The following is a 26,387-nucleotide window of genomic DNA, read 5'->3' on the forward strand; positions in this document are numbered from 1 at the left end:
CCAGCCTGAGATTTTTCTTTATGAAAATATATTTTATAATGAAAATTATAAATATTATTGATCATACCTTACACTGTGTTTCAGGTAAGAGCAAATACTGTACATAAATAATCCACAATACATTTTGGGAAATCCCTTTATAAAGCCATAAACACACCCACAATTACTACACTCCTTACAGCACAAAAAGTAGAAAACAGTGGCAATATTACCAGGCAAAAATGGTGATTTTTTCTTAATGAACTTTTTTTCTTTTTTATCTTGTTTATCTGTACTGTCTTCGTCCTTTTCTTGTTTGGTACTATTAGAATCAGCTTGATGATTTGAGAGGCTCGGGACATCTGGGTTCTGATCCTGGGTCCCTGCAGCCTTAGCCTGGCTGCAGTCAGTAGAATGTGCAGAGACAGGAATTGACGACAACCCACTGTTCTCTAATGCTTGCTGAAAAAAGAACAAAAAAACTTCTGGATAAAGAAAGAAACATTCCACAGTTATCCCCAACTTTTCTCAAACAAGTATTTAGAAGATACAATGCAAATATAATTAAAGGAATTAAATGTCTTGTTTTCACAGACCTGCAAATGCCTTATTACACAGCATTGATTTCTGATTGCCTGTAAAATTTTACGCTGGATTTTCTGTGCTTACATATTTGCCAACAGCTGCCTTCCAGGAAACAACAACTTTTTTTTTTTTTTAATTTAAATAGCTATCAGGATAATAGTTATGTATCATGTTGTTACTTTTTGCAATTCCTCATCACATTCCATTACATTCCATTAGAGAATCCACCACAGGTAACAGAGTGAACCTGCACAGAGCTGCATCTAACATTTAGGACTTCCAAAACCAAATTTAAATGGTACTTAAAAGTCTAGAGATGAAAAGGTATCTTACAGGTTAGCAGGCTACCACTAACACTAAAGAATATTATTCTCTGCCCAGTTCCATCCTGTCTGTGCTTTTATGTGGTACAAGCTGGAGAACAAGCACAGACAGTAATTCACCATCCTACATCTCTTCTGTTATACCGCATCTCCTTCTGCCATTATCAAGGACAAAATACAGTTAAGAAAAACACTGGCTGACCTTGGAAAAAAACTTCTTGCACAAATAGGAAATATTCAGAAAGCCCTTATTAATTAGAACAGGGTAATGGCCACGTATAGCTTCTCATTTTTTAACCAGATAAAAGTATTTTTCCCCTCTTGAATGATACCATGTTTTAAGCACTGCATAACCTACGGATATGCCACAAGCTCCTTCTAGGCAACTGGAAAAAAAAAAGCTAAAGGTATAAATAAAAATATCCATATACAGGGATGTACACTTAAAGCTATACAATTAATATTTATAGCCTTTCTCTTGCATTATTACACAAAAGATACATTGGTACAGTCCACACCGGTTCAAAAAATCTTTACAATTCTTTCTTGACTGAAAAACTGTTTAGAAATTCATAAGGAATGCCATAATACTGAGAACGAATTTCATTAAAATTTAAGAAAGAATGAGAAAGGAACCATTGAAATGTAAAGCTGTTCTCACACAGAGCTCTTACCTGCAAAATATCTCTACTGATCCCCACTGCAATGTTGAGCTGTTGACCAGGTTGTTGAGGCTGGTTATTTTCTACAGGACCTGGTTCTGATAACTCAAGGAGCTGCTGAATGACATCAGTGACAGTCTGCTGACCCTGATGAGCAGCAGCTGGAGACACCTGGTTTTCTGTCTGTTGAAGAAGTGGAGACCGAAAATGTGTGGCCTGAAATATACAGCAGTACATTTGTCAAGGAAGATCAAAAGTACATATTATGAACTGACCTGTCCCGCTCCCTTACCTGACATGTCTCACAACTGTCCACTACAAGGATAGCTACTTGTGTAAGGCATAATGACTATACAGAGCCTCATTCAAAGTTTGCTCACTTCATTATAGAATTGCTTTTTTATATCCCTTTTTTTTCAGTTCTTCCCAAGCTTGAAATTGTAAGCTTACGGCTTGATTTAAATATATTGTTAACTACTGAACTTGCAACCAATTAAGAAAACACAAGGATCAACTACAAAACTCCACAAGTAAAGGCCACATGAAAAGTAATTCCCAAAAGAGATAAACTGACATGGCTATCTTTTTAAAGTTCACATTTACCTCAAGCAGGTCCTTTGGAAAAAACAACCTTCCATTAGAGATTTTTTTTTAGCAAATTATTGTGTGCTGCTGTATGAAAACCTTTCAGAACAAACGACTAACTTTTCCCCTTCAATTTGGAACCTTTGAAACTGCTTAGCTTTAGAGGAATCCCTTCATATTCTAAAAATTTAAATACACATCAGGCTCTGTCAAAATACTAAAAAACCTTGAAGTGTAAAAATCTAATCTCTCAATCTTTAATTTGAAATTTTATCTTAGACAACCTTAGTAACAAATATGAAGGAAAAAAGTGATAAAGAGCCTTGGTATTTATTTTAAAATCAGAAATAAAGTCTCCTGTTTGCCTGCATTTATAAACTTCTCTTCTTACCACACATAGACTGCAATAAGTATACTATTACTGAAACAACTGCTCTCAATGATTTGTTTTACTGCAGAAAAGAGAAATATATATTTATACAATGGTTAGCCCCATAGCTGGGTAACCTAGAACACACTGGTTATTTGCTTCTAATATTCACTTCTGTTCTCTAACCACTTCCAGGTGCATGTGTAACCACACACAGATATAAAAGGCTGTCTTCTTTCAGATCATTTTTAGCAAAGAATAATCTTAGGCTTCACATGTGTACTATTTCTTTCTAATCTGAAAACTTCCCTGAGATATTCTTTATACTGACACTTTACACTGGACAGTTAAGATGACAGTCACTGTAGTAAAGAACGGATGGTTACAGAGAATTATATTACGCAACATTAGCTTGACTCAGATTATGTCCTGTGAATTTGATGAAGTATTCTTAATGCCTTCTCATGAGATGATATAAAACAAATCCTTATCTTGTTTCTCTTGTGTGCATGTGAGAATATCACTTGTTACTTTGCTGATTTAACGATTAGGTTTTTTTTCACCTCACCAGTGAGACACAAAAAGACTCCAACTCTTCAGATTCCAGTTTAGCAAAAGTGCTATAAACATTTCAATATGGGTAAGACACTATATGCCATTCTCACTGCAATAAACAGGAACTGAAGCAAAGCAGTTTGCTAAAGAGTGTAACAGCTCTTTATATAGATAATTTCTTTTCTGGAAACACAATGTAGGGTAGCTCTTATGTAGAGCAGGATGCCTACACTAAGTGTATCAAATTCTCCCAGGCTTTACCAAGAGAAAAATTAATTGTTAATGAAGGAACTTCTCAACATCATCTTCGATATGAAAATCACAGCATTACATGCACTTAAGGCCAGTGTGTTCTGAGTATTATACAGCAGTTTATATACAGTCTCATGGAGGTTATCTTTTTTGAACAATAATGCACACACATACACATACATGAAGTTTGTTACCATTACTCTTAAGATACACTGTTATTTATAAAAAGTTTCAGAGGTCTCTTTCTAGGTCTCATTTGAACATCCAATTTTAAAGCTAACATGGAGAATGAAATGTTTTATTACTACTTCATTATTCCACTGTTGCTCAATTGGAATAGTGGACCTTGTGATGACCCTTGGTTTGTTTGATCTGCTGTGTAGCACAGACAGTGTGACTGCTCTGAGTGAATTACTCCTTCAAGTCACAGTAACCATAAAACATTAGAGCAGTTCGTTAAATCAAGTAGTTTATCATGATTAACTTTTTCTGTTGCTATCCAACTTCAATACATGGCTCCAAGAGAAATTATCGCCACTAAAATTTCATACTTTATTTCAAAGTGTGAATTTGCCTAGCTTCAGCCCTCGAACTTTCTTTTCCTCTTCTCTATTAAGATGACAGACTTTTCCCTCTTCTTCAAAACAGAAGATGAAATCACCCCTATGTATTTCATCTGATGAGCAAGGCAGCTAATGCACCTTGAATGTCTGCACTAATAAATGCATCATAGCATATTTTAAGGATTCTGATGGCTCTGATTCCTCCTGTATCACTGAAAACAGTTCATGAATAGTGAACACTATAAACAGACAACTGAAATACCCCTAAAAACTGCCAGAATGAAATACAGACTATATACAACCCTGGATCTGGACAGACCTGATCGATAGGCAGAGGCCAATTGTGTGAAGTTCAACAAGGCCAAGTGCCGGGTCCTGCACTTGGGTCACAAAAACCCAGGCAGAGCTACAGGCTGGGGGCAGAGTGCCTGGAAAGATGCCTGTCAGTTTTAGGCAATTCTAGGAGGAGAAGGCAATGGGATCCATTCCCTCCAACTCACACCTCTCACTAGGAAAAACCTGGCAATCTTCATCACATCATAGAATATTCCGAGTTGGAAGGGATCCACAAGGATCATCAAGTCCAGCTCCTGGCCCTGCACAAGAACCATGCACAAGAGTCACACCATGTGCCTGACTGTCTAAATGTTCTTGAACTCTGTCAGTTTTGGTGCTGTGATCACTTCTCTGGGGAGCCTGTTCCACTGCCCAGCCACCCTCTGGGTGAAGACCCTTTTCCTGATATCCGACCCAAACCTGTCCTGACAAAACTTCAGGCCACTTAATCGGATCCTGTCACAGGTCACCACAGAGAAGAGATCAGAGTCTGTCCCTTTCCTTCCCCTCATGAGGGAGTTGTACTAGACTGCAATGAGGTCTAAGTTCTCCAGGCTGAACAGACCAAGTTCCTGTCCCTATTTCTGAGGTGACCATCCTCATCCTGTAATGGGGCAATGTTATTTTTACTCTGCCTATTGCCATTAATAAATTTGAAAAAACTCTTTTTTTGTCCCCCACAGTTCTGGTCTGCTCCAGCTCCAGCAGAGCTTTGGACACATGAATCTTCTCCTACAGCAACAAGCAGTATCTCTGTATTCCTCCTTTATCACCTGCCCTTGCTTCAACAGGGCATACACCTTCCTTTTCTGCCTTATTTCCAAGAAGAGATCTCTGCTCAGCCAAGCTGGCCTTCTGCCTCACCTGCTTGACTTGTTACACTTGGGAATCACCTGTTCCTTTGCCCTCAGAAGGTTACGTTTAAAAAGTGACCATACTGATATTCCCCAGCACCTGCGAAAACATTCTCCCAGGGGTCCTTATTTACAAGCTCCCTGAGCAGCCTGAAGTCTGCCCTCCTCAAGTCCAGAGCTGAGGTTTTGCTGGCACTTTTCCTCCTGTCAACAGAGATTTTAAACTCAATCGCTTCACGGTCACTGTGGCCAAGATGGCTGCCAATCTCCATTTTGCTTATGAGATCCTCTCTGCTGAGAAGCAGCAGATCAAGGAGGGCATCTTTCTGAGTCTGCTCCCTTAGGACCTGTTCCATAAAGTTGTCATCCAGATTTTTTAGCAATCTTCTGGCCCAGGTTTTGCCAGCTGTGTGATGCTCTCAGTTAATTTCTGGCAAGTTGAAGCCCCCGGTAAGGTCAACAGCAGTTGACTCAGAGGTGTCCTTTAGTTCCTCAAAGAATAATTTGTTGACATCATCGTCCTGGCTGGAAGGTCTACAGCAGACTCCCACAATGGTATCTGCATGATTTGTTTGCCCCTTGATTCTTATCCAGGTGCTCAACTGTTCCATTGCCAACTGTGAGTTCCAAACCTTCTAACCCTTCTCGTACACTCTTTCTGTGCCACCCCTCCACCTGTTCTGCCCTGCCTACAGTGGATGGGCTGTTTATGGTGACTTTAAAGCAATATTGCCACATTTCCCAGTTCTTGGTTTTGTGGATTTGAGTGCATGAGAAAATAACCAGTAGCTGAAGCTGGGAGGGAGGGAGAGACTTTAAGTCAGATGGTCTGTCCCTAAGATACCATGCTGCAACCTACAGCTGACAAACAAGATGTTGTACAGCTGCAACAAAACATACCAGCATTCTCAGGGGGCTGGCACATACAGGCCTACAGGCCTTCCTGCACACCACAACTGTTTGCTATGGAGTTCCAGAAAGTCAGCCCTGCATCATCCTTCCCCAGCTCCATCGCTCCTCCTGAGCCCCACAGTTCCTCTGCTGCCTAAATTCCAATCAACTCAACCAGTACGAACACAGCTCCTTCCCTCTCCAACCAAAGGGTAATCCCTGCAAAGTAAAGGCAGAGGGGTAGGGCAATTCAGTACTTTTAAGAATCCTTACTCTCTGGTCTTATTATACAGAAGAGTATTTACCTCCATTTTGAAAAGCTGTTAAGCAGACTTACATCCAAAATCATGGGTGTGTAAACAAATGAGGCAATATAATCCATTCAAGACCTGTTCCACCCTTAAATAACCAGCTGCATTTGCCAAGGAGCCTCCCTTCACATACTAGCTGATCCAACTTCCACAAAGTATCACAGCATATTCTTTCTCACCAGTTAAATGAAAATTTGTGAAATTATGTGAAGTTTCTCTCACTTATAATCTTGACACAAAAATAAAACAAAAATTTCCCACTTACATTCTTCCATTTGTTATCGACAGGTTGCAAAAGATTAGCAGAGGATGTTGTTAAAGGCTGGGTGACAGAGTCCTATAAAGAAATCAAAATATTTTAAACTTTTGTCAAAATGAAGAAAAACATGGCTCATATAATGCAGAAAAGCAGCTCAGAAAAATGAGACTATGTGAGAGAAACTAAAGTACACAAAATCACCTTAGTTATAAATACTAATGCAGCAAATGACAGCAAAATGACAGCCTTACAGTCACTGTAATTTAAAAGATGTACTCATGTATCACACAAGAGTGCATTCTTTGGTATCACAGCACTTCAGGAAACTTCAGCTTTTAGAATGGGTTCTTAATAAGGACATAATCATTGCTTATCCCCAGGTATGTACATGCCAACAAGGGATGACAGAGACTGACTGCAAACTTCAGAATAGAATTATTATACTGGAGATTTGTTGTTAAAGCAGCTCTGCAAGTTTTGAGCAGAATGAAGGAAAGTTCTAATCTAAGAATGCTAGTGCTAATCTAATAATGCACTAAGTTTCTAAAGCAATAAAAAATAGGAATAATTAAATATAGGCAGGTTCAGATATAAAATTACAAATAAAAAGCATAATCCTCTCTAATATGCAATTGACATGTCATTTTTTATCTCTGCTCCTCCTTGCTAAACTTCTTGGCATCTATTTTTAGAAAGAATCTTTTTCTCCCTTCTCTCTCTTTGCTTATACTACTGTATTGCTTTTGCTATTCCCCTCTTGCATGCAAGCAGCAAAGGATTCATGCAGCAGAGATAATACCACACTGCTGTAATATCAATATGCTAAGAAAATCCAAAATATTTAGGCAAACCAAAAAAATAAAACCAGAGCTGGCCAGGGAAAATAAACCATGGGTAGTATGAAGGAATTCTTTTCCATTCTGCTTTTAAGATTAGGCTTGAGAATGTAGAAATGTAAAAAAAGACAGAGAATATATGTACTTGCAAACAAATAAGACATATTAGTCTTTCTTTTTAGGAAGTAACATGAAGAAAAAAATAGCATCTGCCCTATAAAACAACTTCAGAAAATCTAAAAAAAAGTTTTTCCAAACAATGTTACTAGACAGTTTTTTTCAACAAGACACAGCTGCAAAATGAAGTTCAGACTTCAAATTTTAACCATTCTCTTTCAAAGTCTGGTATTACTCATCACCCATTGAACATTAAAGCATGAGTTGGAGATTAGGCAAAACAAAATGCAATAAAGGTAGAAAAGGTAGTTCTAATCAAAGAAAAAAATGATGAGTACTGTAATAAACCAAATATGCACTGGCTCAAAAAATACAGTAGTCTTTTGAAACCAGAGGCATTTCCTGAATTTTAGCTCTTTTTTGTATCTTGGCAAAGAAAGAAAAACATTCACTGCTTCCAACAAAGCTATATCTTTTCCTTTATAATCTCCCAAATAAGAAGCTAACATTTAAAACAAGTTATCAGACACACACAGAAGAATCCACTACGTGTTTATATGGACTAGAATTATATAAACAATTTCTGAAGATGAGTTGAAACTAATACATTGTTTCAATAGTTCTAAAACTTCCCCATCATTTTTGTTTTATCAGAGGAAGCTAACATAATCTGTAAGAACAAGAATTATACTTTGTTGTAGAAATAAACTGCTATATTTTCAACCAAATCCTTGAATTGTAAATACTTTTTTACATACAATCATCCAATTTATATTTTCCTAATATTTAATCCTGCAAATTAATACCAAAAATCACACAAAACTTGAAAAAGACAAAAGACAGCCACAGGGACAAGAAGTGCTGGCCTATCTGAAGAATTACTGGAATTAAGATATAGACCTAATAAAACTCTCAAAGGCATTTTCACAATATACCAAGCAAAGCTTACCGCTGTAACATGAGATACATCTGTTGAAGCACTTGCAGAATTCTGTGGACCACCCATGTGCATCTTGCTGATATGTGTATTTAAACTACCCAAGCTTTTGAAGACACAGCTACATTCTGTACAGTTGTATGTAGGGCCATTCTTCACCTTAAAAAAAAAAAAAATTGCAGTTAATTTCCGCTACATCTACCAAATATTACGTTTTTCATTATTTTTCTGTATAACAGCTACACTACGGAATTATGAGAGCTAAAATGGTTTGTTTTTTCAAGTCACCAATATGCAGTTTTTGAACCAGGCTGGTACCTCCTCGATATAAATGAACTATAATCTTTGTACATGACTATAATTGCTTATTACCATTTCTCAGCACTGTGAAGCACCAGACAGCAAAAAAAATGTCCTCTGGCAAATGAGGCCTCAGACTTTACAATCTCTTTACAATCTCCTACCATTCCACACTTAAAAGCAAGAGTGAAATGCAACTTTATCAAATAAGATGTGGCTGAAGATGAAACATCATAAATTATACAAATGGAAATTTAGAAGTGTGAGATAAAAAAATGCAGACAAAACCAACACTGTGAAGGGCAGGGAAGTTTAATGTTTAGTTTGAACTGAATTTGAACACACAGAATGAGAAAGTGATCAGCAGCCACTTGTTTGAGACTTTCACACCAATCGGTTAAGGTAATTAAAGCAGCTAAATTTGCAGATTCCAACCATCCTCACCATTCCTCCTCAGTCCAGCAATAACATCCAGTGTAGCACTTGCAACGTGCAGGGACCAACAAGATACTCAAAAGAAAACACACCGTAGTATTTGCAATATAGTATTGGTACTTTGTATTTTGTGACACTAAACTGCGAACAGGACTTTCACAAAGAGGTATTAAGTAATAAAATATGCTACACCTAAACAGTGCTTCAGGAAGTGAGAATCAACCTGTAATTCATTAACAGCTGCAATGTTATTTTGTAACTGTCTCAGGATAAAACAAAGAATTCATAGAGTTCCATGCAGGCTTGAAGAAAACACAGCAACAGCAAGAAAGGGAAAAAAAAATCAATAAATTATCCAAAACAGTAACTCAAATGTAGGCTCAGGACTGCAAAACACAGCACAGAATGTGATCAAGAGGTAGCATTATTTAAAGTACTGTACCCACAGTTTGATTCTTTCTTACAAAATAACAAAGTAACAGAGAAAAAAGTGAAAAATATTTTTTACTGCATCCCTAACTAATATTGAAAAAAGTCAATTTAAATTATTAAATCAACGTTGGTGCATTTTTTTACTTAGCAAAAGCTATCACATATAGAGAGCTGTTAACCTCGAGGACGACTAGTCACACAAAGTCAGAGAATCACAGAATCAATTAGGTTGGAAAACACCTCCGAGGTCCTCAAGTCCATCGTCTGACCAAACACCACCATGTCAATTAGACCACAGCACTGAGTGCCAAGTCCAGTCTTTTCTTAAATACCTCCAGGGACAGTGACTCCACTCCACCTGTGCAGTCCATTCCAATGCCTAATCACCCTTTCTGTGAAGGAATTCCTCCTGATGTCTAGCCTAAACCTCCCCTGGTGCAGCTTAATACTGTGTCCTCTTGTCCTGTTGCTGGTTGTCTGGGAGAAGATGTTGACCCCCACCTGGCCACAGCCTCCTTTCAGGCAGTTGTAGAGAGCAATAAGATCCCGATAAGATCTCCCCTGAGCCTCCTTTTCTCCAGGCTAAACATCCCTAGCTGCCTCAGCTGCTCCTCACAGAACTTGTGCTCCAGACTCTTCACCAGCTTCACTGCCCTTCTCTGGACCTGCTCCAGCACCTCAATGTCTTTCCTCAACTGAGTGGTCCAAACTGGACACAGTACTCAAAGTTATATGATTTAACAAAATTAAGTGTATTACAAACTACTAAGACATATCCATATACTAAGGCATATCCTAAAAGTAAGGAACTAACATGCTTAAAGGATCCTTAGTGATATCTACCATTGTAACACAAAAACGGAAAACAAGAACACAAATCTCAGAGTTAGGGGAAAAGTGAGAACAAAGATGATATTCTATACACAAGAAAAAAAAGAAGGAAAAAGTGCTACCTCTACCACTTCACAAGTTCCAAACTAGGTCTCTTTCTATGGGTATTTCCAACCACAAATCATTAAACTCTGCAAGGAAATGACTGAACAAAGCTGCATAGCTCATGTTGTTCAGAAGATGGTATTACTTTATTACAGCAGTACCTTTTGAATCTTAAAAACTGTCAAAAAGAGGAAAAAAAACAGACATAAGGAGATCTGAAACAATTTTTTAAATCTTACTCTGGAATTTCCTTCTACCTGTAACCAAAAAAACCTCTGTAAAAGGCTGCAAGATACATATTTCAAAGACAAATGGCAATACGTTCTACAGTGGAATTAGTGTGTTGCTGTTTCACCTTGAAACTTTTCACCATTTTCTGCTTGGCCGCTACTGCCTTCCTTTCATCTGATTCTAGCCCTCGTTCTCCCAAGACTGACATAAGTACATTTTTGAACACCTAACCCCACTATTTATTAATCTACCTATGCATTTAAAAGACACTGGGAAATGAAGGTTTTGCTACTTCTCCTAAGTATACATTTATCCAGACCAAGCTAAGGAAAGCTCACAGGTAAAAGCAGCAAACCAGAATCTACACTACAGCAGTAAATCTATACTGGTTGGAGCACACAGGAATAGCAAAACTGAGTTAAGATGCATGTTAGCACGCAGGACTCAATGAATAATTGCATTTACCTCCGAGTGAACTCGCTGTATGTGTGACTGCAGGTTGCCTTTCTGGGAAAAGGCGGCGGGACAAAAGGCACAGGCATGGGGCTTCTCCCCCGTGTGCTTGATCATGTGGGTCTGCAGAGCCCCCTTCTGGTTAAAGGCCTTCCCACACTCGCTGCACTTGAAAGGTCTTTCACCTGCAAGGAAACAACAGCAGGAGGATGAAGAGGAGGAAGGGTAAGGAGTTTTAAGTAAATGTCAGCAGTTTCCTGTATCTAAAAGAAAAACTGTATCAGTTAAAATAAAATACACACATTATTATATATGTTATTAGGAGGTTTTGACAATAAAATTGCTTACCTTGACCACCTCGGCACCCACTGTTATGAAAATGTAAGCTTTTGAAAAAGTTTTCTAACTAAGCTGATGATTATCAGTTGAAATGGGTAAAATAAAGGAGATCTACATGAAGCAATTACTAAATTAAAATAGCTTCCCTCATCTTGTGGTTTGGAAGATCTCAGAAGCTGCTATGCAAAATCAATGGGGGAAAAAAAACAAAGGGAAAAAGAAAAAAAGAAACCCACATATGTTTTACACCAAATCCTATCAAATGCATATACCTTCACAGAAACAAACTGGCCCAGCGGATAAATGCACAGAAATAAATAACTAACAGTCAAAAATATAAGCTTTTATCTAATTTAAAATCAGAAAGTCTTACAGCAGCACTGCAAAAGATGGCATATGGCTCCCACTCCCCAATAAATATTAACAGCCATTCATTCTTTGCAACCACCTAATGAAAATATGCAATGAAACAATGTTTTGGACAGTTCTGCTGAGAAAATAATTTTTAAAACTGTTCACATTGAATATTTAAAGAAAAACTAGCCAGTATTGTTACAGAAATGCTCTGTCACGATTTCCCAATTTTGGTGCCCTCCGCGCTGCGCATAATTACAGTTTTTGTATATTAACAGATAAGCATGAAAAACTCCAGAGAAATTTTAAGTTACAGAATATATGAGGACTGCATAAACAGATTACAAAGCTACATGTTTTAAAGAGACCAAGAATAAATTTCTGTTTTTTACAACCATGTGTTCTAATTAACTCCTGGAAACCCCCACTGCGAACTCACTACTACCCTTGTTTTTCTTTTAGCGAAATAGTTCAGCTGTGGTAGCTGTAGGACCTCGAAAATATTTAACACTTTGCCTTTGCACATTTCTATAGCCAAGAGCAGCATAAGCACGCAGTATATTATGTCTGCTACACCAGTAAGTACTACCATGTGCACACTAAATCAGTTTTAATAAATACTTTTATATGTTTTCTAATTTTATAGCTGTAATTACATCTACTTTAAACTTATTAATTCTTAATTAAATTCACATTGTCAGAAACAAAAGCAGCTATTTTTCTGAAATATATTACTCACTGCAGGAATATATATCTTCTGCTGTTTAGGGGTTTTGAAGATGCTTTAAGGATTGCACGTTTTAACTGTGTATTTTTTAACAGAGATTAAAACAAAGAACACTGATTCATATCTGGAAATACTAAATTCCTATTGGGCTTTCACAGGCAAAAAGCTTAGCGTCCAGTAAGAGCTGCTGTTGGACACATAGAAGTATTCCTTCAGGTGAAGTTTGCCTATATAACTAAATCTCAGTGTAAAAATGAAATCTTAATGTTTTTGTGGAAATGTGAAATTTTTGTATTTCTCAAGTATAACTTAATAAAATACAGACTTGAGGTGGAGAATAAGGGGTTCCTTACTTAGTTATTAATGTGGGAACTGCAGTCCCTGAGACTTGAATTTTTTCCCAAAAGGATGTAAGTACTCAAAATGCCTAGCTATGAACAAAAAAAGTATTGCAATTAAGAGGCTAATGTAATGCTGCATGTTGTGCACAGACCTGCTATTTTAACACTTGAAGACCTGGGCATTCTAAATAAGCAGAGTTGTTCTTTTCTACATATTTACAGTACCTCAAGCAGCTGAACACCAGACAGATTGCCTGCAGATTTAGAGTACTAACATACTTCACAAATTAAATGAGTATTTGCAAGCTACTTGGAACTTAAAATGACCTCCTGTCATGTGCAGATTAGGATTGCATTTTCTGTCTCAGATTTCCCAAAAGACAAATGTCTTTCTAGTATTCAAACCAACTATAAATGCCCTTGAACTTTTTGAAGCTTTAAAAAAGCATCCTCAACAAACTACAATACTGTTTCTTTAATTGTGACTAGAAAAAACTAATGTATTAAATAGAATCAAGAATCTAAAATACTGAAGTTAATTTTCACCGACCATTTTTTGGATATTACTTTCAAGCAATTGTTTTAAAGCAGGTACAAGGGTGACCTCTTGTGTTACTTTTCTATAACTAGATCTGTAAAACTTCAAAGGGTTCTTAAGAAAGTGTCACACAATGGTATTTTTATTTCTTAGTAAACAAGGCCAGTCTTGCAAATGGCAACTCATCACATCACTGTCTGAACAGTGATATTAGACTGACTGATATTACAAACAGAATTGCACGTTTACATAAATGAATACTTGAATTAGCTAAAAACTAGACAAATGGCAATTTATTCAATATGTATGAAAAATACAAATACAAATTGAACATCACTGGAACATCTTCAACAAAGGCTTTGTTTAAAGCCAAACTCCTGCTATAGTAGTATATTTGGCTAAAACATAAGAACTATTCTTTTATAGTCATCTGTACACTCTAAAAACTTTTGTATTATTTTATGCTTGGCATTTTTCAATTATTTCAATTGCTTAAGGTTTAAGCATGCATATATTTATGACAGAAATTAAGCAAAAAAACATCTCCTATTCATTCTGCAAATTTGAACAGCCACCTGTACTTCTTCGATTATTAAAATTACTACCTAGGCTTACCAGCTCTGAAGATCACTTTGTAAGTTTAAATAAATCAATTTAAATAAATGCAAGACCACTACTTTGTTAGTATTATTAATTTTCATGTACTTTTTCTCTTTTAGCAATTGTAGATTTTAGAACCTGCTCTCTAGAGCATGTAAGATGTAATTTAAACCAGATGATATTTGGTAACAAATGAAATCGATAGAGTATTTTACGTTTTTTTAACTGTTTCTAATCAGATAAATCTGGAAATTTTAAAAGCATATAAATTTCCTAAGTGAAAGAATTACATAAGGTTTATTTTAAACCAACAAGTAACTGCATCTAATGAGCCAAATGTATTAATACTATTTTAAGTCCCAACAGAAGAAAAAATATGTAGTATTTCACAGATTAACTGATTTTTGTAAAACAAAAAGAAATTAAAATAAGTACTTCCACAGCCTTACCTGTGTGTATTCTAACATGTCGTGTTAACTGACTCGGTTTCTGGAACGTCTTTCCACAGTGAGGACAGGAATAGGTAAACCCACTTCTGTCAATGTTTCTGTTGTAAGATCTGGTATCTGATACCCTGTGATTTAAAAAAAAAAGAAAAGGAATAATTTTAATATGAAAGGCTATTTTGAAGAAGCTTATTTTACCCCATCGCTTTTAACATAGCGTAAACTTGATGGCAACATAGTATCAGCTGCAACAGTGATAACCCAAACTCCATAATCATACTGAAAGAACAGCACAAACAGCTCTTTTCTCAGTACCTACACGCACCAAGAATTTCAGTTATTTCTGTAGGAAAAATCCAGTACATCTTAGAGGCTCTCTACAGACATCTTCAGGGTAAATTCTGCCAGAAGTATACAGCAACTTCACAGATATTTTGGTGGGAACTTTCTACTCTACACAACTCTAAGAACTGGGAATAGACAATATTTCTTGTTTTTAAATACGTAATTTTCCCCATCTGTTTTTTACAGAAAGAGTAAAGATTAAAAGAGAGATCACCTGTCAAGACTTAAGGCTTTTTTAATATATAAAGTAAACCAAGAGAAGTTTTTCCTCCTTCTAACTTAAAGTAATTCTCACCTTGCTAAAAGTAATGTTAAAATAGAGAGCTGAAATAAAGGACAGAACAAATATTCATCAAAAATAAGAAAAGCATTTACCAGGCCTCTTTTTTTCCCCTTCCTTTTGTGCTTTTTCAGATTTACAAGAAACTCATGGGAGGCTGTAATGAGGACCTCTTGGGAAAGATGATTAAGCTGCAAAGAACAAGTTACATCTTTGCAGGATGAAAGCATGAAAACTTTTGTCATTATAATAAATGCTATGTAAAATTAATATACATTTGCTTCAATGTACTGCTATTAGCATTTAAAATCATAAACACACTTCAAAAATCACTTTGCATCAGAGAAACTTAACCCATGTTTACAAATAGCTGGCAGATGAACTATGCTTAGTATGTGTGCCAAAATACAAAAACAGGAAAAAAAAAGAGGCCTCCAAAAATAACCACCCACTTAAGCAAAGTTTTAAAAAGCAAGTGTCATTTTAGAACAGCATAGCAAAGAAAAGGAATGATCTGCATAAATCGTGGCACTCTGCTGACTGGAAATACTACTCCTGCTTTTCCCAGCTATCACCATAAAAGTAACATCTGCTCATTTTGTTACAATCCAATGATTGTCACCTTATTTTATAGTGAGTTTTCATATGCTCCTTTAGCTGCGAGGAAGTTTCAAATTCTTTTTTGCAAGACTTGCAGCTGTGGATCCTACTGCCTGCCAATTCTTGACGATGTTCTTCCATGTGTATGGACAGCTGACTCTGTAAAGTGAATTCATCTCCACACTCTGAACAGATGAGATTCTGAAAGAGATAATAGCGACTGATTTTTCAAAACAGCGGTACACAAGCACAAGCTTTGCTCAAATAGATTAACTTATCCTTCTATGGACATTGGCAGCTGGAAGCAAGCAGCAAGAGAAGTATATAAGCAAGAAAAGTTTATGAGCCCTGTAATATAAATTATGTACAATAATCACTGCAAGATTATATTAATATTTATATTTTAAGAAACTCCACTAGAACTGAGTTCTGAAAAACTTCATACGGCAGCAGAAACAAGCAGTTCAGTACCATCATCACCACTTCCTATTTCCTTGGTGGGCTGCTTCAAAACACACAGAAGCTCACCTCAGTGCCATTACATCATGGTCTACAGAAACATCTGTAACAAATAGCACTTTCTAACCAAAAGCATCTTAACTGTAGATTCAGGGATTTCACACCTTTACCGGTTAAAACTGTAATGACTGGCACTTTTAAACAGCAATCCCACCACAGTTAGCACTGACTTTTCTTAAGCTATCTTGACAGAAAACATGACAGAAATAAAGAGGGATACATAATGTTTCTAACAGATACCGCTTCAACCTGTTATTTTATAGCAGTATTAAACACACCATTTTCCAGTTATGTTAGTATTCCATGTCATCTAGAATGGAAATTATACTTGTAATGTTTAACACAAAAGTATTGCCATTTCTCTAAAATTCAGAGTAAGAATCAAATATTGTTTCAGTGAAAATTAAAAGCTCTGCATTTATTTGACTTCCTTTGGCCTTTTGAAATCATTGATTTTATTTGTCAGTGTATCTTTATTTTAGAAAACCTAAGCTGAGAGTTAATCTTAAATGTCTAAAAATATGCATCCCTGTTAAATGTTCTCCACTGGTCTGCCTAAGTAACTTCAGACTGGTTTTTTTAACTATAAGCTCATTTTTCAGTAATTGTGATTATCACTGCAAACTAAAATGTATTTTATCCTGCCCCGTTTTTTCCCTCTCCCTTAATGATCAACAAGAAAAATAAAAACAAACAACAGAAAACAACAGTGTTCATTTCAAGAAGGATATTGACAACAATGTTTTAATCAAGAGGAACACAGGTATGCAACCTTGTTTTTGGACTGTTTTGACAATAAATTTGTTCTTTAAGTCTGAAAAAGAAAATTTCTGCTGTATCACATGTCCACACAAAAGCTTAAAAAGCTGAAGTCCTTTAATGAAATTACTTACCAACTCAAAAATTACTTGTTTAATCTAGCCTAGATGTCATTACTGGACTCAAGTTATAGTGTGAGATGACAAATAACTAACACTTTTTTTTTGCTAGGACATGCATACAAATCTGAATACTTCTTATGGGTATCTATTGTTATTACACAATGAATTTAGTTTATGATTAAACGAAACTAAAAGTGGGGGAAAATTTTATGAAGGGAAGCTTACAATTACTATGCCAAGCTCATGAACCTCAAAACGGTGAGATTTTGAATCACTCCTCAGCATTTTTCAGACATGCATATGTATCATGTTAAGTTGCTAATATACGTATCCTATTAAGCAACTTCTACAAACAAAAAAATAGCCCAAGATGAAGTATTTGAGACACTAAAAGACTTCATGATTCTATTCAGTACTGTGGAATTTGCTGCAGGAAAGCAAGCAGAAAAACTACAAAAAACCCAGCAATATATAACTACAAACAGACTCTGCTATAGGCAATATCAGATTTATTTTTTTGCTTCTCAAGCAAACAAAAAAACTGACCACCACACACAACAAGTAACTGAACACTGTAACCTCACTACGGTTAAACTCACATTTTAACACTGAACAAAAGGGGCTGGTCATATGTAAAATTCCCAAACTCAGAAAAAAATGTTTAAAGCTCTACTCATTGGATTCTGCCTGTATTAATTCTCCCTATCTTACCAGATGCAACATCTGAAGAACACTTTGGAACTCGTGATCTTCACCTGTTTAATATCTATGATTTATAGCATCTGTAAAGGATTTTAATCTGCACTTTTCCAAAAGATCATTGCTCACAAATTTAATTAGACAGGACAAATCAAATACAGAGAATAGTTTTTTTTAATAAAAACCAAACAAAACCCCAACATCGCACAAATGAAACACAAAAAATCAGAACAAGAGGATCTTATAATGAGGGAATTTTCACTTTATATTCACCAAATACCGGTTTTAACTTTTTCAACATATTAAGGTTCTCCTAAAGCCCAAAAACCCTCATGTTCATGAAAAAAAGAAGACATAGTAGCAGTTCTAATGTAATAAATAATCTTTTTTTTTCAGTTTTATTCAGCATTTATGTCTTGCCAGGGCAAAACACAGCAGTGAAAACCACTGTACATTTCCACTGAGGAAATGGACAAAATCAAGAATCCTCTAGAAGATGGGGCATATTTACACAAGATACCGTTCTTTATGATTTCTCAAGAGAAAGCTACCCCGTATTAGTGAGGAACGTCAAACATGACGTTTTTCCCTCACACCAGTTTATCACACGCAAATCACCAAAGAATGTGAGGAGAAAATACAGTCTCTTGCAAGCTCAATATCAATAGCTCAGAAAATTCCTTCCAGAACTTCTCACAGGTGCAATCAATCACAAAAATCCAAGTTTCACAGACAGACCCACTCTCACAAATCTCACTGGAGCACTCAAGAAGCTAGGCACACTAACTTCTTTGTCTTGCCCATCTGAACTCATCTGTAGATAAAGCTGCCTGATGCAGCACAAAACAAGAGTAAGGTTCCCCAAATTTCAGTTTGTGAAGCCATCTCCTTAACTGCTATGTATGGCCCCTAATGTATGTTCCCCCTACGCCCCTTTGCGCTGATTTCAGGTTTTTAACTCTTCTAACAGCAAAAGGAAGAAGAGCAAACAGGAGGGAGAATGTACTCCACTGGTAACTCGTTATCCTGCATGTTGTGGAAAGCTCAATGACAGCTAGTGCCATCACCAATACCCTCTGCTTCAAGTTCAAATTCCAGCTCTCCTACAGGTCCTGCGCATAACTACTGTGAAAGTTATACCTGCAGTTTTCTATGAATTGTTACATTCGTCTCTGTTTTATCACAAAACCATTGAGCATTACAAGAAACATATTCATTAGCAACTGAAACATGTATGTATTTTTGCATTAAATATGTATTAAAATGTTTGTATTTTTATAAATTTAATTTTCAAGCAGCAGACTGAATTTTAAATTGTAAGGCATCACACAACCTATTCTTCTGACATCTGCACCAAAGCAACAAACTCAGACCTGCTGCAGTGCATGAAAAATCACTAGTGGCAGAAACAGATATCAAGAACCACCCTTGGGTGTCTTTCCTGATGCTTAGTTTCCTTATTCTGATGTTTTTAGCAATTCATAAATCAAGTTTCCTTGATAATACTCATTAAGTCATTTATCATTACAGATATGTTAATATGCAACAAAATTGTACTTAACTTGGCTACCTACTTGACTGTGCACTGGACAAAACATGAACTAAAATATGATTAAAGAAGGAATACAACCTCTACAGATGGCATGCCGGCATCTGTTTTAGGGAAAAGTGCAAACAGGCCTATTATCGCAAACTGACAAGTCAAAACTGCTGTTGATGCCTTAGGTTTTAACTTTCATATTTTTCAAACCCTGTGCTGCCTACTGTGTAACTCTGAAGTTTCTTGTAGCCTGTTAACTTCTGCTCTCTCGTGCTAGGCCTGCTCTCCAAGGACACTCAGACCGTCCTAGGCCCAAAAGTAGAAACCAAAAGCCTCTAAAGGGGGGGCAAGCTTGGGGAAATTACATCATTAACTGAAGCTTTAATTGGAGAATTAACCCTGATATGCAAATGAAACAAACTTATAAAAGTGTGAAGAAGTCGTGACCTGTTGTCCATCTTGGGGTCCATCTTGGCAGTAGCCTCTGGCTCCCCAGAGTGTAGCTTTGAAGGCCTTTCAAATAAATACCTACCTTTATTCCCTTACTCTCGTCTAGTCTCTGTTTTTAGGTGGCCACTTCAGGCATCAGTTTTCTGGTGACCCAGGTGGGACAAGAACTGTATGGTGGCCACTGTAAGCTGTCAGCAATTGGCATGGAGAAACACACCACCGTTACAATTATGATTAGAAGTCTGACAACAAAAGTGCATTTTTGATTCAGCTCCCATTCTCCAACACCAAGTGCAATTTTGAAAAAACTTTAACAGGAGGAAGACGCAATTACGTGATGGAAAACTTGGTATTTCGGGCAGTGCAATCACCTCTGGCAATTGTAGTAATGCAGTCATGACTATAAAGTGTGTAAAATACACCACTATGTATTAACTGTTTGCTAAGAATTTAACCAACACTATCAGAATGGAAATGAAACTGTGAGAGGGGAAGAAACAAGAAGTACTCTCAAGCAAAACAACCACTCAAAAATGCAGGTGGGAGCTGTAGATAAAGGAACAGTTTAATCTATTTCTATGGATGGTGAAAGTGCCTCACCATGACATCTGCCATCAAACATGATCACACATTATTTATTACGTGTGGGCTTATTAATACAGATTAAGCCACAGAAACATCTCCAAAATAAAAGGATATGTAAATAACCAATCAGTTAATGTTTATAATATGGTATCTATCAAACGTGCACAGATGCTCTTTGTTCATAAAGACACAATGGGAACACTTACTTATATTCAGGATATTAATTTCCGTAACTAATCCCCGCTTAAAATTTTATATTTCTTTGGAACAAAATAATTTATTCAATCCTCCAATTGAAAGCATACAGGTAAGGGATTAAATACAACCACTATGACACGTCTTTTCAAAATTCTGTTACAAGGTTTCATGAAATTACCTCCTCTTTCTCATGTAGCATTATATGTGCTTTCAGACTGGCTACTCGGGAGAACTTCTTGTTGCACACAGGACATGTAGGATCCTCGCCATTGTGAGTACATTTGTGAAGTGTCAAATTGAATTCAACATTAAATGACATCGGACACTGGTCACACCGGTGAGGCTGTTTGTTAAAATCACAAAAATAAAGACAAAATTCAGTCTTCCCATAAGCTACACATACCCTGACTGACACATATAACCATACAAATCTAAATGTTAAACATTAAAAATAAGAGCAATTCAAGTACCTGCGTAGGATAATGATGCTTAATAATACCAATATTAATTATTTTATTTTCTTTGCATCTCAATACAAAAAATACAAAAACAGCATTACAAGAGCACAAAGGGAAAGAAAGCAGGGGAACTAAGGAAACCAGAGACTCAAAACCGAGACTGTCCGAAAAGAGCGAAGTTAGCAGGAGAGAGGAAAGAGCAAGAGACAGAAATACATTTTCCTTCTTTAACTCCGGTCACAATTCACCCAGAGGGTGGCTGGGCACTGGAACAGGTTCCCCAGGGAAGTGGTGACAGCACCAGGCCTGACAGAGTTCAAGGAGCATTTGGACAATGCTCTCAGGCATATGGTATGATCCTGCCCAAGACCAGGAGTTGGACTTGGGATCCTTGAGGGTCCTATCAACTCAGTATATTCTGTGATTCCATGAAATCTCCTTAAGTAAAATTAATAATCAAAACAGCAAAACACTTAGTTTATACCAGGACTGACTGCTTTTCACTTGGCATCTGCACAATCAGTTTTAATTCTTTAAGAGCACCTTCGCTTTTAGATGTAAAGGCTCTTACACATAAGCTTGCAATAGCATGGGTTTAACTTTGTCAACTTTACAACACTGAAACTTGCGTAAGTTGTTCTTTGTATATATGAATTATCTCCAAGTGCTAAGCTTTGTAAAAATTAATCTGTATTTTAGGGCTATCTCAAAAAGTAATAAAATTGTTTTCCTATCACATGTAAGTAGTTTTAGCTTTGTGAAATAGAAAGCAAGGGAAATAAATTAAATGCTTCATATTACAGATGCAACTTGTGGCGAAAGCTTCATTTTAAAAGCCAGTCTAGTCTTAATCACATATCTGTATTCTTCTCATTCTTCCCAAATTTGATTTGTAAGTAGCTAAAGTGATGACATTAATCTACTGATTAATCCATACATACTAAATTAGTTCACTAGTAGGGTCCTGATAATAAATATAAGCACTATTTTCTTTTTATTGCTAATGTGTAGAATCACTTTGCAAACTATTGCAAAAAACTCATACCTTTTCTCACCTACTTGAGTATTTTAAAAATCAAGGAAAATGGCTAAAATTAAAAATTACTGATCTGGAAACAATAATCCAATCAAAGGGTATCAAAGGAAGGTCCTATCTCAAAGGAAACATGAGAAAACAAGAGGAATGTCACAAAACTGAGGCCCCCAAGTAATAATTATTAGTGGTGTGACTGAGAAGAAATGGAAAAGACATCTTGTGTTAGCTTCAGTTGATAGTATATGAAAATATCAATATACACTGGTTATATCTACTATAATTCATACCTTGTCATTTTGCTCATGATCCCTCATATGGCGCTGGAACTGGGTCTCTCTTGGAAAAGACAGCAAACAAACCTCACACTTATGAAAGTTGGGTACTTGGTAGGAAAAATCACCGTTCTCTCTTTTTGGTGTCAGAACAACACCTGCAAAACAAGCAACAAAAGATTTGTATGAAGTCACATTTCATCTACTTATAACTCATTGTAAAAAAACAGAATCATTTGAAGCAGAAACTATTCCAATTCCTCTAAGATTTTTGACTTACCCAACACTGTAACTTCAAGAGATCTTGAAGATCTCAGGCATAAACATTGCTGCTTCCACTGACACAGGATCATCCAAATACATCCATATCTCAAGCTGCCAGTCACTAAAGAAATAAATAATCACCTCTTCCCCGTAATTTGAAATAAATTCTTTCTGTGCTTCATAAACACCCATCAAGTTCGCAACAAAATGAAATGTTGCAAAAAACACTAAGTATGAGTAAGATACTGCCAGGGGTTACTTCTAATAGTATTACATCACCTGTTTAATAAAGTTTTTTAAAATTACCTAGTCAGCAGTTCTGACTACACAGATTTTCTGCCCTCCCTCCTTGCTCTCTCTCTTTCCTTAAGAAAAATTTAGACATCTTTTCTTTCTTCTTCTTCTGGCATTATAAAACCTTTATTAAAACCTATTTTAAAACCTTTAGGGTTACAAAACCAACACCAATGTTTCAAACAGTTGAGAGAGATGCAATAAACTGCAAGTCTAAGTGTGTACACATTAATTCAAAGGAAAGAGATGTATTTTTCTTTGAACAGATCCAGTCTAAGCCCATATAGTTTTCTTTAAAACTCCTACAGTCATACAACTTTTGACATACAAGTTGCAAGCTTCTATATCCTTCTGCTCAAATGAGTGAAGTCAATCCTCTAAATACTTTATGATATAAGGAAAATATTAATCTAAGGAACTTAAGCACATTTTACATTTGAGAAGATACTCTATTACTAAGGAAGTAATCTTTATTTAAGAAAAAATTTAAGAAAAGCAACTGGCAGGAGGGGTCAGCTTGTGCTGCAGGTTAGGGTCATGAAAGAGAAAAAAATCTATAGAATTCAAACACTGCCACAACTAAAACTGCATCAACAACAGAACACAAAAAGAAGGGAACACTGATTTTATTATGTAGACATGGAAGGCCTGATGTTTAAGTCAGTACTTTTCCCCACATATGTAAGAACTAGGCATAGGAAGTAACAACACCACAAGTAGAAGTTTACAGCATCCTGTTTAAATTTCCTCAGAGGAAACTGAAGATTACAATTCGTACAGTATTTCCACTCTACTGCACCCACTTCAAAGTCCTCTCTCATTCACCACACTATTTACAAGCAGAAAAAGAAATCAGTACCTTATGTCCTGACCATTTTTTTTCCCTGCTAAGATTCTCATAAACAAACTTTAAAAGCTTGTAGTTGAGGAAGCTGTAGAAAACATTTCAGCACAATGTATTCTGGGCAAGAAATCCCAACTAAAAACAATGCCCTAGGGACTTATACTTCTCCTTTCTGGACTAAGTCACCCAATTAAATTTTGCTTTGCAAAGTTTCATTTTCATGTATTTCTCTGTAACACAATGATGCAAATATTACTAATCTTTATCATGTGTACACTTGCATTTATTGCATCTTTTAATAAACTGTAAATTCACAGTATGCAGACACTATCAATAGCAACCCTGAAATAGTCACATTTCTTCAAAAGCTGAAAACCACAGCTTTAATTACAAGACACAATCCTTTAAGCATCCTTGTGATAAATATGTCTGAGCAGAATAAAGGACACAAGATCAGTTTCTGTAAATAATGGCAACACAAGAGAAGTGAAAGAAAAATCTACTCCTATACTTGGGCTATATGAAAATGTAATGCACAAGGCTTTCCTTTCCCCTGGAAAAAGGAGTAATTGTTCAACCCCATGAAGGCCTGACCTCTACTTTAAATTGACAACTGAAAAATCATCCAATCCATGACTTTAGAAAGACCTTCAAACCTTCTCCTTGAGCCAAAGAGATTATCTTTAAACATTCACTCTTGAGATCAAAGGCACAGGACAATATGCAAAAATAATGCCTAAGCAACTGAAGTAGCAAAAATGTAGCACTGGCATCATCTAAGGTGCTAACTTCCCTATACTTTGAAACAAAAACCCAACACGCTCACTAGTTTCTGAATAATACTACCAAGTGGCATTGGTCTTGGGTTCATAATATTTCTATGTATCTTTTTTATTAAAATGTGTATCATATCTGTATTGACTGTAATACTGATTAATCTACAGGCTGCAAATGTTCTTCTTCAATTCAAAAAGGAGTTTAACTATAGAATGAAAAATTAAGTATCTTGTAGTATTTCAACAGAATTTGATGACTATAATTCTATGAAATCAGACCACCTGATGCAGTACCTGAAAGTACTGTAGCTTTTCTGTAAAAAGACAGAATTGATCACCACTAAACTAAACAGAAAGATGAAACAAGTGCATAATCCTAAAATGTTTCATGGAAAAGAACAGAAAAACAGCCTGAACTTCGAAAAATGAGGAGTTGAACATATCACATCCCATGCCAAATCATCAGGAAGTTCTCAAGACTAGTTCATGGATGATCATAAACCCTCCAAGCTGCTCTGCCTTCTCAAAAGCACTCAGATCCCACGGAAGAAGAAAACAGAAGGCACCTATATAGAAAATGGACTGCTTACATCTGTAACATTTTAAGCACTACGCTTTCAAAGAAAATCTTCGTAACTCTTTCCAAAGCCAAATCTTACAGGGTTTTTTGGTCCTATCTTTCGTATTGGTAAAAAGCAAAGGGCTTTGGGGAATCAGGACTGGACCCTAGAATCACCAACTGTAAAGTCCAGCTTCTCTTGCCAGGTGACTCTCAGTGCAGAAATCCTTAAGGACAAGGTACAGCAGATCAGCTTAAGTTAGATTCCAGAAGTCTTCAAAGGCTTAGCTATTGGGAAATCAGCCTGAAGTCTGTTCTAGATAGTTACAGCCAGTATGTCCACAGAAACAGTCTAGTTTGGATATGAAAGAATTCTGAAAGTTCAAAACTTCACTTTTATTCAAAGGGCAGGATTGCTATCTAATACGGGTTTAAATTAAAATACAAACTCACAAACTCATTTTTTATTCATTAACACTTCATCTGAAGTAGCCTATGGGAGGGATGAGACTAAAATCTTTTTTTCATTTGTATTGTCACTAAAACAGTCTGATCCTCTATCACCTACCAAATACTAGGTATTTCAGAGAGCTGCACAACTCCCTTTTATTAAAGACGTAGGAAGGGACTTTATATCTTACTCTTCTACTAACAAGGAGAGCATTCAGAAAAATATTCCTCCTGAAATCAAACAATTGAGTAACAGCAAGGTTTAAACTGTTATACTGTGTCTAGAATTAAGAGGACAGTAAAAACAGGAAAGACACTGTCAATTAAAGAAGTAACAAGCAAGTGAGGCATATTTTGACTTTTCAAGCAGGTGTCACATGACTCAGGTCTGTTTTCATTTCAATCATCAAAAAAATGTTAAAAAATGAAATAACCATTTGACAAAATTTGAAAGAAGAATGAGTATCCCAATGAAAACTTTATTTACACTGATACCTATTTCATAACAAGTCAAAGTAATAACCTACACTACCGTATTTCAGATAAATACACAATAAAATAATCTTTCCCTATATCAGAGGGAAAAAAAGTTTTTGACACATCAGCCTGGATCATCAAACAAGCCAAACACTGCAAAATACTGACTCTATCTTAAAGACCCATACTGTTGAATACCAGAAAAACACACAGACAAAAGCAAGTTCAAGAAGTTGGCAGTGGGGTATGAACCCTGTACTTTTAAATGCACTGAGAAATTTGTCAGTTTAAAAAAATGCAACAATTCTAAACA

The 26,387-nt window shown here is 36.2% G+C and overlaps 1 protein-coding gene across 4 annotated transcripts in view; it reads right to left on the reverse strand.

The window, feature by feature from the left end:
- ZNF236 (zinc finger protein 236) overlaps positions 1–26,387 on the reverse strand; it is a 77,855-nt gene that overhangs the window by 44,589 nt on the left and 6,879 nt on the right. For 3 of the 4 annotated variants that reach the window (XM_082276550.1, XM_082276548.1, XM_082276547.1), the window contains exons 2-10: positions 22,426–22,568; positions 20,823–20,987; positions 15,795–15,973; positions 14,551–14,675; positions 11,215–11,387; positions 8,428–8,574; positions 6,532–6,603; positions 1,562–1,765; positions 213–441 (exon numbers count right to left, since the gene is read on the reverse strand). In XM_082276550.1, coding sequence (XP_082132676.1) covers positions 213–441; positions 1,562–1,765; positions 6,532–6,603; positions 8,428–8,574; positions 11,215–11,387; positions 14,551–14,675; positions 15,795–15,973; positions 20,823–20,987; positions 22,426–22,568 — 1,437 coding nt within the window. The remainder of the gene's footprint in view (positions 1–212; positions 442–1,561; positions 1,766–6,531; positions 6,604–8,427; positions 8,575–11,214; positions 11,388–14,550; positions 14,676–15,794; positions 15,974–20,822; positions 20,988–22,425; positions 22,569–26,387) is intronic. The other variant, XM_082276549.1, reaches the window with a different exon arrangement.

Source organism: Coloeus monedula, assembly GCF_965178545.1.
Source record: "Coloeus monedula genome assembly, chromosome: 1".
Classification (NCBI taxonomy): domain Eukaryota; kingdom Metazoa; phylum Chordata; class Aves; order Passeriformes; family Corvidae; genus Coloeus; species Coloeus monedula.